This window comes from Arachis duranensis, chromosome 9 (assembly GCF_000817695.3).
Source record: "Arachis duranensis cultivar V14167 chromosome 9, aradu.V14167.gnm2.J7QH, whole genome shotgun sequence".
Lineage (NCBI taxonomy): Eukaryota > Viridiplantae > Streptophyta > Magnoliopsida > Fabales > Fabaceae > Arachis > Arachis duranensis.
Window position 1 is genome coordinate 118,435,448 of NC_029780.3, and position 14,630 is coordinate 118,450,077.

The window sequence follows — 14,630 nt, forward strand, 5'->3', positions numbered from 1 at the left end:
ATAAAATGTGTTCTCGAATAATACTAAAAATCTCCTCATAAATATTATTCTCCATTCATTTGTCTTCATGAGTTCCAGAGCGTCTTTTATTTGTTGTTCCAAATTTCTGACATTATATTCATAATATCTAACATTACAATGACACAAGCAATAAAAAGAATTTCTATCAAATTCGAATGCAATTATGAATGTGAATTTTAAATCAATTTTTACTTGTAGTTTTTAGCATGACAACCTCACCAAAGTGCGGATTAATTATTCCCCCGCCCTCCCCACCCAAAAAAAAAAGAAAAAAAGAAAAAAGAAGCTAGCAACTCGTTCGTCAAATAGGCTTTAAAGGGCGAGAGTAATATATCCTTGACATTATAAGTGAAAAGAGTAACATAATGAAGAAATCAACTTTCACAATCTCTTGCTCTCTGATTCAATCTCCCTGGTTTGCTCGTGTCTTGAACATCAAGATATGCATTGTATGGACTTATCTTAGTCTCAATAGCCTGTTTCAATCTCTCTAGAATATCTTTTGTTTCCCAACCTAATTTAGTATTTTATTTTCAAATAATATCTTCTAATTCAATTAAAAAAATTAAATGCTTTAGTTTTTAATAAAAATTTTTATTATTAAATTAATTTTCAACTTTTTTATTTGAGAAATTAAATGCGTTATATGTCAAATTTTTCAAAAAATTCTAGGCAAATCAGTTTTTATTTTTTAAAATAAAAAATAAAAATTTTTAAGAATGAAATTATTATATTAATTAATCTACGTAGACAAACAATATAATTCGATGAATAATTTGTTTATGAACTAAAAATTAAAATTAATTTGTTAATTAAAATTTATTAAAGACTAAAATATTTGATAAAATATTAAAAAAAAAGATAAAATTTAACTATTTTTCAGTCTTTAATAATACTAAAAAGACAAAAAAAATTCAAATCTAACCTTATTTAACTTTCATTAATTATTGACTAATATTATAATAATTCATAAAAATTAAATAAAATAAGTCATCACTGTTTTTAACTAATTTTTGTTGATTACTGAACATTTCCATTTTACTTAAATGATCATCACCCGTCCGACTACATAGAAGAGTTAATTAGTGGAAATATTGAACCATACAACATTAATTTGACACAGAGAAAGTTTATTCTTAATACTGATACACACACACACACACATACACACATATATATATATACATATGGTCTGGTCTTTATTTATTTAAAGTACTAGGTAGCGTAGAGACCAAATCATGCAGTTAAGATACTCATTATTTTCTTTTCGTTGTTGTTGATGCTTGTTGTAGTTGTTGTTATCAAGGTCGAAGTAAACGACCATGAACGGATGAGATGAATCTGACGACCGCGACCGGAGCCGGCGGCAGAAAAACCGAACTTGACCCTCTCCGGAAGCTTCGCCTTCAAATCAACAACTTGAGCAATGGTGGTAATATCGCCATTCTCGTTGGTCACAACAACACTCAATGACTTTGATGAAGAGTCGTAGATCACAGTCACTTTCACCACGGCTCCACTCACACTATTCCATGGTACGGTCTTCAACGATTTCACACTGTTTACATCAATTCCAACGTGATGAGTGGGTGGATCGTTGTACTCACTGTTGGAATAGGTATCAAACTCTACGCCAACAAAGTGACCCGCACCTTGGGTGTCAGAGACACCTAAGGTTCCACCACCAATACTGCCGGCAGGAATCTGGGTATCTTCCGGTGCAATAAAAAAGATGATACCGTCGGCAGGATCATAATCGTTATAATCCTTCATCTCGAAAGAGAAGGAGGTAACAAAGCTTGCAACATTGCCGGTGGCACTGCTCCAAATGCGCACCGGCGTGGCATACAGAACACGGCCGACGCTATGGGACTTGTTGAGGTTGGTGAGTAGGAGATTGCCATCTGAAAGAACAGTGACGTCACCTTGGAGATTTATTGCGGGGTTACCTTGATTGAAAGAGTTGTAGTTGAAGGACACTGTTTCGGTTTTGGCTGAGTTCACCTTCTTACTACTTGCTGCTAGCAAGAGCAAGAAAGTAAGTAAAACACAAAATGGTTTCATGGTGGGAGGGAGAGGATTTGAGCGAGGGTTTTAGTATATACTTGAATAATATACCGAAAAGATTGCTCTGGATGGTTTTGATGATTTGCATTGGGATTTTGTTCGAGTATTTATAGGGGAAAAGGAAGAAAGAGGCAATAACTAGCTCCTGTAATAATAGTTATTTAAGAATCAATCTATTGTAGGTGTATATTAAGTTATTAAAAATATTATTTCTACGTTAAAATCAGTTATTAATATATTATATTTTATGTATAAATATACGTATAATTTAATGTATATTTATATTTTTATATATATTTTATATTGGTGATTTAATTGATATTGGATAACTTAAACTTTGTTAGTGTGGATATTAAAAATTTGGATCTTTTAAATTTTAAATTTTTATTTTAAAAGATAAAGTGAGATTTTTTATTATTAAATATTTTTTTTTATATTTTTTTTATCCCATCTATAAAATAAATGACAATAGATCATACTTAATCCTCTAAAATAAAATTTAAAGTTGAGAGAATCTAAATCGGATATTAGCTATAGGAGATAAGGACATATGTTTTGTTATTTCAGCTATTTATTTTACTTATTTAAAATCTCTAGCGATAAAATATTTTGGTTTAGAGATAAGTGTTCTGATTTATTTTTTTGAGAATAAAGTATCGTTTTTATCTTTAATGTTTGGGGTAAGTTCTATTTGTATTCCTAACATTTAAATCGTTCTATTTGTATCCCGAACGTTTATAAAAGTGATTCAATATTATCCTGCCGTCAATTATACTAATAGATCAGATTATATTTTTCAATTATTCTCACTTTAATGTATTCATTCTTAATTAGGTCTCATTTGGATGTGTTTGATTTTAATATTATACCCAAAATTTGTGTTCAGATTCAATTATGTCCTTAAAAAGGTGAATTATGTAAATGTTGCAGGGATTAGTTTCAACTTTTAATGAGTTATTATCTAGAGTGGATCATTGGTTCTAATCCAGACATTAATATTCTAACTTTAAGAAGATATTTTTAGAACTCCAACTAAAACTCATGATATGTAATTAACAGCAGGATAACATTGAATCACTCTTACAAATATTAGGGATACAAATAAGACGATTTAAACGTTAAGAACACAAATAAAACTTACTCCATACGTTGGAGACAAAAACGATACTTTACATTTTTTTGTCTTAGGACCATGTTGTTGCCCATATTATGCTATCTAATAGAAAAGAATGCACGAAAAACAAATTCACGGGGTCAAAGTTATCGTCTAGAAAATGGTAACGACTTCCAAAAATTTGTTAGTTAGAGGTTTAAAGAGAGACAAATTGATCCCTAACAATTGTTCATAGAGGAACAAATCGACTCTCGACCATTTTAGTGTTTAAACAATATATTTACTATAGCTTCTACTTGAATTTACGGAAGAATGTTAGAATAATTTATAAATATTAGTTAAATTAAAAATATTTTAATTTAAATTTGATAGTTAATTTTTTTCATTTTTTAATTTATTTAACACCGATTAATAAACTTTACCTTGTATATAATAAATATATACTCTTTTATCTAATTTCTTCTCTTAATTTCTAATAATTACTATTTCTAAATATAATATCGATGAGAAAGACGTAAACAAAATAAGAGGACATTAAAAGGAAAGAAGATATACTACCTCTGATAAACAATATTCATGATTTTAATCATTTTATATTATTTAAGAAATATAAATTAATAATTGTTTATCTTTGTTTAGCGAAATAATTTTATTTAACATTTACTTCATCTGTTTTGAAATATTTGTTCAAAGCACCCAACGGATAGACTATAAAAGACATATAATATTCTCGTATGATTGAAAGTTATATAAGTAGATCGACAAAATCATTGAGATATAAAGTTATAATATTCTCGTATGATTGAAAGTTATAATATTCTCGTATGATTGAAAGTTATATAAGTATATCTTATAGGAAACGTTTCAAGTGCTCCAATATACTTTACTGAAGTCTGGTATGCCATGTACGATCCAGTAGCAAGGTTTGAATTTGTCATGTAGTGAAGTTCGCAATGACACTTGTAGCCCTGAAATAACAAAAAAAAAAATTGTAATGGACAGCTAAAAAAAATGGAGAATGCACAGCTGTGACCTAGCGGCTATGTTGGGAGTTGGGACTTGGGACGGACATGATGAATAGAAGAATTTAAAATTGATTAAGCCAAGAAATGGTTTAAAAAATCAAATAAAAAATTAAATAAAATTTCTTTACACATAAAAATTTGAATCAAATAAATTTTTTTTAATAATAATAATTTCTAAATTTAATTAAAAATCAATGTCAACCTAATTCTTTCTTTTATTTAAAAATAATTTTTATTTTATTTAAATATTAGAATAAATTTTTTTTTCAGAAATATATAATTATCAAGTAAAATAATTAAATTTGTATAAAATTTATGAAATTGACATAAAAATTTCTTATAATTTTAGTTTACTCACTATTAGTTTAAATTGTATAAAGACAATAAAATAATGTTAGATGAAAATTCAGAATATATATATTGTGCTTTATAATTCATCTGTTAATTATTTTTTTATTATCATGTAATAATGCCATGTCTTATATAGATGCACATGACTATTATTACATTATTAAAAAATAACATTAATTTAATTTTATAGTATTAGTGATAATAAATTTGGGTAATATTAAATTTTTACTTATTAAATTATTAATTTAGCTATAAAATTGAAAAAAATATCATTTAAGATGATTAAGTAAAATTTTATTAATTGAGGTGTAATAATAGTCTTTTTTCTATATAATAATAGATAAATAGTCAAATAAAAATTACACTTATAGAAACATGAAAAAAGAACTATACTTATAAAAAATATAATTAATCCTTTTATTTAAATATATTTTATCGAGATTAGTTTTATAAATTATGAACTATGAATTTTAATACAATCATATCATTTAATTTTATTAATAAGTAAATATTATTGTTCAGAAAAAATACTTATTAAAGTTATTTTATTGAAAACTTATATATTTGACTACCAATAAAACATAGTAAATACGATATTTGTTTATAATTTTAAAATATTAATATAAATTTATTTAACTTCCTAATTTTTATAACATTTTAGAGAAAGAATAAAGAGATAATGCATGAGTAGCTTTGATTTTAGTTAATTCTCAAAATTTTGAACTATTTATTATTATTAATGTCCATATATTTTTCTCTCTTAGCAAATTGGAGTGGCTAAAATCGATTTATATAAATTTTCCTCTCCTAATAAATCGATTTCAACTGAATTATATACAATTGCATTATCTATTAAATCGTACTTAGTTAAAATGATTTATCTACACTTCTATCTTTTATTATGGTCTAGGACAATTTACTAATAATTACTACTAAATTGTTCTAATTCAAAACGATTTGTATAAGACATATTAGTAACAAAAATCAATTAAGAACAAACGGATAATATTAAATGATATTCATTTTAGATAAACGATTTACTCTTAAATTTATAAAGACTTAAAACCTAATATTGAAAACCTGACAATTCACTATCCTACTGTTCAAATAAAATTATTTAATTTAAATTCTTCTAATTTTTATTATAAAAGTAAAGTATTATTGGTTTTTAAAAAAATATAATTAATTTTTAATAAAAATAGTTTTTTAAAAGATGTATTTAAATATGTTTAAAATTTAATAAAAGTGTTTTATAATTCAAAAAAATATTTTTTTAAAAGTTAATCTAACCAAACACTTATTCTTTTAAGTTATTCAATATATTAATTGCTAGAAAAATATCTTTTAAAATGAAGAGAATTGTAAAGTAATAAAAGTAAAAAGAATCACCGTTAATTATATAATTTTTACCATATGTGAATTTCACTATCTTTATTCAAGAATTATTAGACTTTCAAATTTTTTTATTAATTTTCTTATTTTAGCTAATATTAATCTTTAATATTAATATTATTTCTCTTTAATAATTATAAATAAACTAAAAGAAATCATACTTACACTATATGTGATGTGATTTAATTTCTTTCTTATATTATAGCACTTAAATATAGCATAATATATCACATTTAAAATATTTTTATGATCTATTATTAAAATTTTTCTCTCTCGAAATTATTTTAAATATGAAAAAGCAAACAGAAATAAAAGAAAGAAAATGGTCATGAGTGTTAAATAAATCTTTTATGATTGAAAATAATTTTTTTTATCTTTTTTTCATTCTTTTTTAATTTTATCTCTTTTTAAATAATTTAAATAAAAATAGATTTAATATTTAAAATAATTAATATTTAAATTTTAAAAAATAATATGCATTTAATAAAATAATATGTTTTCAATATAATTGAAAAAATGGATAAATAAGTTCGTCCTATATATATACAAGAGAAACAAAATTAAATTACAAATAGTATTATCTCATATAATAATAATAATAATAATAATAATAATAATAATAATAATATCCCTTAAAATAAATAGACAATAAAATTCTGAGGGATCGGAGGACACTACATCCCATCAAAGGAGAGAAATGAGGCACAGAGAGAGCGCCCAAATAAATCGGTTATTTTGTGTTTACTTGGACAAAATTGACATTTTCATAATGTAAATACCGCACAACGAATAAATCAGTTGCATTTCTTCCGTGCACTCTCTTGAGTTATGTCCATATCAAACTTGTTTTCTTAATCTAAACCCTTCATATATTTTATATTAAATCTGAATGATAAAAAAGAGTGGAAATCTAAAACTCCAATAAAGTACAATGTCACACCTGAAACGCTTCCTATCTTATAATTGTATTAAAAAAAGGTTAAGATGATTATTAGTATTCATCACGTGCTTATAAACATGCATTTTCAAATGCAAAATTCAAAACTATATCACATGACATCAGATGACACCTCCCGTCTTCCCATATTTTAAAAAGGTATTACCTCCGTTTTCATCGCTGACATTATAAAATTAGAATCTCTCCACAGAAAATGGATATGTGTGTGCAACAACCAAAGACCTTGTATAATTAGTTGCCGGGTTAGGATATTTGATCCAACGGCCATCGTCTTCTTGTGCAACGTGTTGCCACGTGGGAGGCACATACATCTTACAAGAGATGATTATTGGTGACCCTGATTTTATAAATCCTAATGATATCGAACAAAAATAATTAAAAATTTTAATTAATTTATATTTTAAAAACACATTTTAGGTATATAATTATAATTTATATATTCACTGCATTTTTAGTAATTTTAATATGATAACTTTATAGTACACTTGAAATATATCAGCAGAACACATATCAATAAAATTCTTAAAATAAATGCAAGAAAAATTAACTCAAATACAACAATTGAAAATTTGTTATTTGTTTATCTTATTACTATTTTATATAATTCGTGAAATTCTTTCTACGTTTTAGTAGAATCACATAAATCGTGATACCTCTTTCACCGTTTATAAATAGAAGCGATGCATACATGATTCTCTCTACTCCTTCTACAATTTATGAGAAGTAAAAAAATTATATATATATGGTGGAATTAATTGTGTTGAAGAGGATCATTTTTACAATGACAAGTGAGGATGAGAGTTTTCAAGTGCTAGTGCATTGTTCTAAAAAAATTCATAGAAACAAGAAATACGATGTAAAATTTACTGATAGAGAACTCTTGAGTGTATTTATCAGTTCATCGAATACTTTGTCAGATCTAAAGAACAACATATTGCAGAAATTTAGGGTATTCAGGAGCAAATGGGTGAAAAAGTTATTTTATAAGATTCTTATCGCAGTTGTGTCAACCAATGTGAAGTATGATACGTTTGTGATAGCGTTCGATGAAGATATTCGGGTTTTGTTTCATTGTTGGAGAAATTTTCTAGAGGTCACAATACACGAACTGTATCCGAAGTTAGAGACCAGTGTCGATAGTTTTGGGGTATCAGCTCCGATTCCTCACTCGACTGCCGTGAGTGGTGCTTCTAGTTCGATGGCTACGGCTGCACCAACATGGCTATGGATACACCAACTGTTTCGTACGTTGCATCTCCTTCCTTTGTGGCTGATTTAGACCATACGGAGGCAGTTGGTTCTGCACCATTCGAGAACCGTGGGGTCCGACAGCAAACATATGAGGTGGATAATGATCCTGGCATTATTCCTGATGTTGTAGGGTTGGGAGAACCTTATCGAGTTGAGAATGCAATCCGGGATGATGACTCAGACCAGGAGCCTGTTAATATAATTAGGGACAGCGATAATGATACAGGTGCCGATCCACGTACACAGCATGACCCTTCAAATTCCGGCACACAGCAGTACCCTCTACACTTTTTCACTCTAAACTTGGAAGCTATGGGTTGTCTTTGCGTTCTTCCTCCTTCTTCTTCACTTTTCTCCTTTTTCTTTTTTGCATTTCTTCTTCTTCTTTGCGTATTTTCTCTCAATTATCATTCTTTTATTATTGCTGTTGTTGCCGCGTTTTTTTTCCTCCTTTTAATTGATGAGTTTCATTTGGATTCAGAAATGAACCGAATTTGGTTTAAATTTGGTGAATACTTAATAGTAGTATCAAGTAGTGAACCTAACTCAATTCACAAATGAACCGAATTTGGTTCAAATTTGAACAAAATGTGATAAACACTCAATTAGAAAGAAAAACACATTTCAATTCATTTATGCATGCAAATAAACTCAATTAAACTAAGAAATGAACCGAATTTCTTAAGGAATAATAGATTTGGTGAATATTTAAAAGTTGTATCAAGTAAACCTAACTCAATTAATAAATGAACCAAATTTGGTTCAGATTTGTACATAAAGTGATAAACATTCAATCGGCAAGAAAAGCATATTTTAATTCATTTCTACATGCAAATGAACTCAATTAAACTAAAAGATGAACTGAATTTTTTAAGGAATAACGGATTTGGTGAATATTTAAAAGTAGTATCAAGTGAACCTAACTCAATTCACAAATGAATTGAAATCGATTAAGATTTGAACAAAAAGTTAAAAAATTACTTAAAGAATAAAAAATTTGGTCAATACTTATTAGCAGCATCAAATGAACCTCAATTAACACATAAATGAATCGAAATAAACTAAAAAATGAACCCAAAATTATTTAATGATGACACCAGAGAAAATAAGAACTAATAAAGATGTTAGCAAAATATTGGTGTTATAGGTGATAATAATAATGAAAAAGAAAAAGAAAAAGAAGAAGACGCAACATTAGAGAAGGAGAAGGAGGAGAAGGATAGAAGAAGAATTTGTGTGTGTAAATTTAAAAGAAGAAAAAAGAAGAGGAAGAGAAAAAGAAAAAAAAAAGAATATGTACGAATTTAATTATAATTAGTATAGTAATTAATTGTTGTTAACAAAAGCACTAATATTAAATAATAACGTTTACTATAAAAAAATATACTGCAGGCATCACGAAATTGTACCAATAATAAGTGTTTTGAAATCAGTTATGGTAAAACTTTTAACCTTTAAAAAAAGGCCAATGCTACGGTGATGAAGAAGTTATTCTTCTTCAGCTGCTGAAGCGATGTGGAGGAGCCATCTGACTGACGCGTGTGGCATTGTTTCCCATATAAAGATATTGACTGTTCGGAAGCAGATGATGCGCAATTAATATGGCAGAAAGAGATTAATTAAGTGAGAGATTTTTCATACCTAATAATGATGATTATGGTATTAGACTTTTTTGTGCATAACTAGTATACAATTTTTGTAATATTGTGTAGTGGGCTTTTTGTTCGTTTATTTCACTGTGAGTGTTCGAGAGTTAAAAATTTTGTTAGTTGGAGAAAATAAAAAGGTTTTAGGTGAACATGATTGTTAATTATTGAAAGAAGTATATATATATATTATGGTAGTAATTGTTAATTTAGTAAGAAAAATTATAAATAAAATTTAAAATGTTGTTTCACATCCAATAACTACAATTTTGATAAGTTAAAAGGTTCAAAGGTAATTTTATATGTAATTATCTTTAGTTTTTTATTTAAAACATAATATATTTTCTTATTATTTTGGTGTAGAGTTTAATGATATTAATTAAGAATTTTTATTTAGGATTAATTTATATAGTTTAGACTTTGTAGCTTAGGATTTTAAGTTTAGGATTAGGATTATTGTATATAATTTAGGATTTGAAAATTAGAATTTAGGATGTAGAATTTATAAATTACGGTATTTATGGAGTTTAGAGTTTATTAGATTATGATCTAGTATTTATGGTGTTAGGATTTAGGTTTTAATTTAAGAAGTTAAGGATTTTAGATTTAAAGTTAAGAGTTTAATGAATGTGATTGCATGTTTAGGATTTAGGATTCAAGATTCAAAGAAATTAGTGTCGAGAGAGTTTAGAATTTATACTTTAGAATTGAAGTTTGAAGGTAAGAGAGAGAGTTTATTGTTTAAGGTCGAAATTTAAAAATTGACAAGATTTCAAATTTTAAATAATTAAAAATGTATGACCTTAACTTAAAAAAGAATTGTTTCAATTAAAATGTAAGTAAGTGTTCATTAATCCAACTAAGAATAATTATAAAGTATCTAACAAAAAAATAAAAATATATTTAATTTATTACGTTAATTGGTTTCATTAATATATAATTGGATAAAGTTTGCATTAATTAAATTAAACGAATTTATAGTCAGTATTGTGCAGTGATATTGTTAAAAATGGTGGGGGTGAAATATTTTTAATTGTAAGTATAATCTCCGTTTGGTATAAATTATTTTTATAATTAAGTTTAATTATTATTTTTTTATGTCTCCCATAAGTTATTTTTGATAATATTAATGTACAATTTGTAAATACCAGAAATCGATTAATGATTTTATTAAATATGAAGGTTACAAAAATAATAAAAAATAATAGAAATAAAATACAATAAAAAAAACATAAAATAAATTAAACCTTGAAATTCTACGAATTTCGATAATCATCTTGTTTGTCGTGCGGAGGCGGACTAGGAAGGATTTGATTATGAAGATGTTATTAAAGAATAGGTGTAAATGGTTGCAAGACTTTTCCATTCGTTCGCTACAGATTTAGGGTAAAGTTAAGGTTGGGGGGTGATTGGAGTGTTGGGTATTTTTGTTATTTATTTTATAAAAATTCAAACGGCAACGTTTCGGCTCATGCTGTTTAGGTACAAAAATATTACAGTTTCAATAAAATTAATTATCTTAATAATTAAGCATAATTGAAAAAGAAAATGAGAATAATTTTAATTTTTTTTTGAAAAATCTAACACGTTGATCACGTTCCAGCTGTACTCAATCGTGATTGTACTTTTTCCTAGAAAGAAGTTATATTAGTGGCATGATGAGGTGTCTAATTAAAGCAAGTAAGAAACAAGTAAATGAATGGTCAATGGAGACAAACAACAAAGGAAAAGGTTGATGTAAATGTTTGGCTAATTTTTTTTTTTACGAAAAAATTATTTGTATTTTTTTTTGAAAATAGAATTATTTGGTGTAATTATAAGTATGTGGGTGAATTTTAAAGATAGAATGTCAATATACAGAATGCATATTAGATATATGTTATCATTCTAGTAACACGTAAAATGCGTATTATACACGTGTCAATATTTTGATTAACACACAAAATACGTGTTGAACATATTTTTTACATATTTACAATACTGTAATACATTTTAAATATCAATATTTAATTAAAATACTATTTTTATTTTTATATTAAAAATAATTTCTATAAATGTCTGTGATTTTCTTTTGTTTTAGTGCACAAAACCAACTTTTTGTTTTAAGTAACATTCTTTTTTATAATTTGGATATGCAAGCAGGTTTAGTGATATGATGGTTTTAGTTTGATACGATGTCAAAGATTTATAATTTTCGTAGTGGTTACTTGTGGCTCAAGAAAAAGTTTAGTTAGGATGACAAGGAGAATTGGTTTTGGCTTTGTTGTCAACTTATTCCAAAAAAATATAAATTCTTGAACTGACTTTGTCTTAGGAAAATTCTATCCATGATTGCTTTTTATTTTTGGAGGGGTATTTTACCGATAGACAACTGTTCTGACCAGAAATTGATTGTTTATTGTATTTAAAATTGTTTGAAAGTCAAACGAATTTGGCAAATTTTAAAGATTTCTGATCAATCTTTGGATTTGATGAATTAGTCCTTGCTTCATAGTAAAGAAAATCCTTTAATATTCTTTTCTGGTCTATGGTAGATTTGCCATTTCAGGAATAATAAGATCTTTTATCTGCATGAATCTTGGTCCTTAAATAAAGTGATTAGTATGGCTTTGTCCTTAAAAAGAATTTTGAATGTTTTTGAGTTGTAATGAGTTTTTACTCTCTATCATTAGTGGCTCATAGATTTTTTTCTCGGTGGATATTTTTAAGATTAACTATGATGCAAGTTATCCTGATACTGATAATCGTGTTGGTTTTGTTTATATTATCAGAGATTGGAATAGAAATTGGCAACAAGATTATTTGGAAACGATTGAGAGTTATAATATTCTTTAAGAAGAGTTGTTTGTTATTTAAAAGATATATCTACTAGTTTGAGACTTGAGATAAACCGATAAAAAATATTATTTGTATAACAGATTGTGTGAATACTTTTACTCTTATCAATAATTTTTAGGATAATTCTAATTTTATTGATCTTTTAGAGCTGAAAATTCAGAATATTATATTTTAAAATTGATGTATTGATCTTCAGTTGATTTTAAAAAATATAAACATAGTGATGAATATCATGACAAAAATGACGATAATAACTCATATTCATCAAATAAATCTTTCATTATCCTGAAAAGAATTCAGGAATAACATTTAATAGGATTGTCCTATTCTTAAGCAGTTGTTTATTATTTATTTTCTTTTTTTATTTGTTCTTTTGTTATTTTTCCGTTAACAAAAAAAATCACACGAGTATCATATTTATTAAAGTAAAGATGTGTTGAGTAAAACTAAATCCCTAAACACAATCGCGTTTTTTTTATTATATAGTATATACTCCAGTTTAAAATTAATTTTAAAATAAGCTAATTATATCTCAATTATATGAAAAATTACTTCTATACTAAAATTAATTAAAAAAACGTAGAATATATAACAAAAAGTAAAAAAACTCAATAGTTTTTGAGCTTGTTTAAGTAAATTTTTATGAAATGATCTTTTTTATCAAATAATTTTTTTAAAAAAATTATATTTAAATATTTTATATAAAAATATTTTTTTATCTAACAATTATATTTAAATACAATAAAATAAAAATATTATTTATTTATTTATTATGTTAAAAATATTATTTTTAAGTAAAAAATAAAAATATATATAAATTATAACTTCTAAAATTTTTTATTTTTTTAATACCTTTATTTTATTATTAAACATTTTTCTGACACACTAAAAAATAAACTCAATAGCTTTTACACACACAAAATCGAAGGCCCAATTGACCAAAAGAGATAAATAGCTTGTTCTTACATACTACCCTAACTATTTTATTTTGAATTTATTATTAATTTATTATTACAATTATTCTTCGATTTTTGTTTTGTTTCTATTTTTATTCTTATCATATTATGTGGCCCATAATTATTTTCTGACCAAACTTTGTATTTCCAACCTAATTCCATCAAAAACCAAACAGCCCATACCCAATAACAACAAAAACCAACAAAAACATGTGTCACATTAACAAATAATAACTTCTTAATGCTTTCATATTACGAGATTCCATACCATAATTAATCCATTCAAATTCCTGTCACCACTGCTATTTTCCAGTCTATGTCTATTACTGCACCAACAACTATAACACGTGTCGAGATAACTTCCTTTCAGCAGGTGCTGAAAAAAATTTGCTTCAGCACCGTAGTCTAACCCTAATAATTTTTGCTAAGAAGAAATCCTACCCATATGATGTGATCGGAATCGGACACCATGCATGCAACAAAAAAGTACCAATCTATCATCACTTATATTAATAATAAATTTTGTTGATGTATATTATAATAATAATTTTATGTATTTTGAATATTATAGATTAAACTATTGTTGAATCACGTTATATTATTTTAATAATTAACTTTAATTTATCATTTTTTAAAATAATAAATACCAATAAATTTATTAACGACCGTTAGAATTCTTAAAGTACACTACAATCACTTAAACGGAATTTTTTTAAATAAATTAAATAAATATATTAATTATTGAAATAAATAATTTTAAAAATTATTATCAAAATTCGTCTCAAAATCTTATCTCATTTATACTAAAACCGAGATAATTTTAGACGTATCACATATCACACGCACGTATCTTGTCTCGTTTACAATATAGACAAAAATACGTACAAAATTATCTCATTTACACCGAAAATAAGAGAAGACTTGAGACAAATTTCGATAACATTTTTTAAAATTATTTATTTTAATAATTAATATATTTACTTAATTTATTTAAATTAAAAATCCACACTT

General features: G+C 25.8%; 1 protein-coding gene across 1 annotated transcript; it reads right to left on the reverse strand.

Annotated features, from left to right (window-relative positions):
• Positions 1-1,228: 1,228 nt before the first annotated feature.
• LOC107467961 (galactose-binding lectin) lies at positions 1,229-2,140 on the reverse strand. Its single transcript, XM_016087188.3, has one exon. The coding sequence runs from the start codon at positions 2,083-2,085 to the stop codon at positions 1,258-1,260; it is 828 nt and encodes a 275-aa protein (XP_015942674.1). The 5' UTR covers positions 2,086-2,140; the 3' UTR covers positions 1,229-1,257.
• Positions 2,141-14,630: the final 12,490 nt, after the last annotated feature.

Coding starts and splice junctions, on each gene's coding strand:
- LOC107467961 (XM_016087188.3), bottom strand. CDS start 2,085: ATGAAACCATTTTGTGTTTTACTTACTTTCTTGCTCTTGCTAGCAGCA.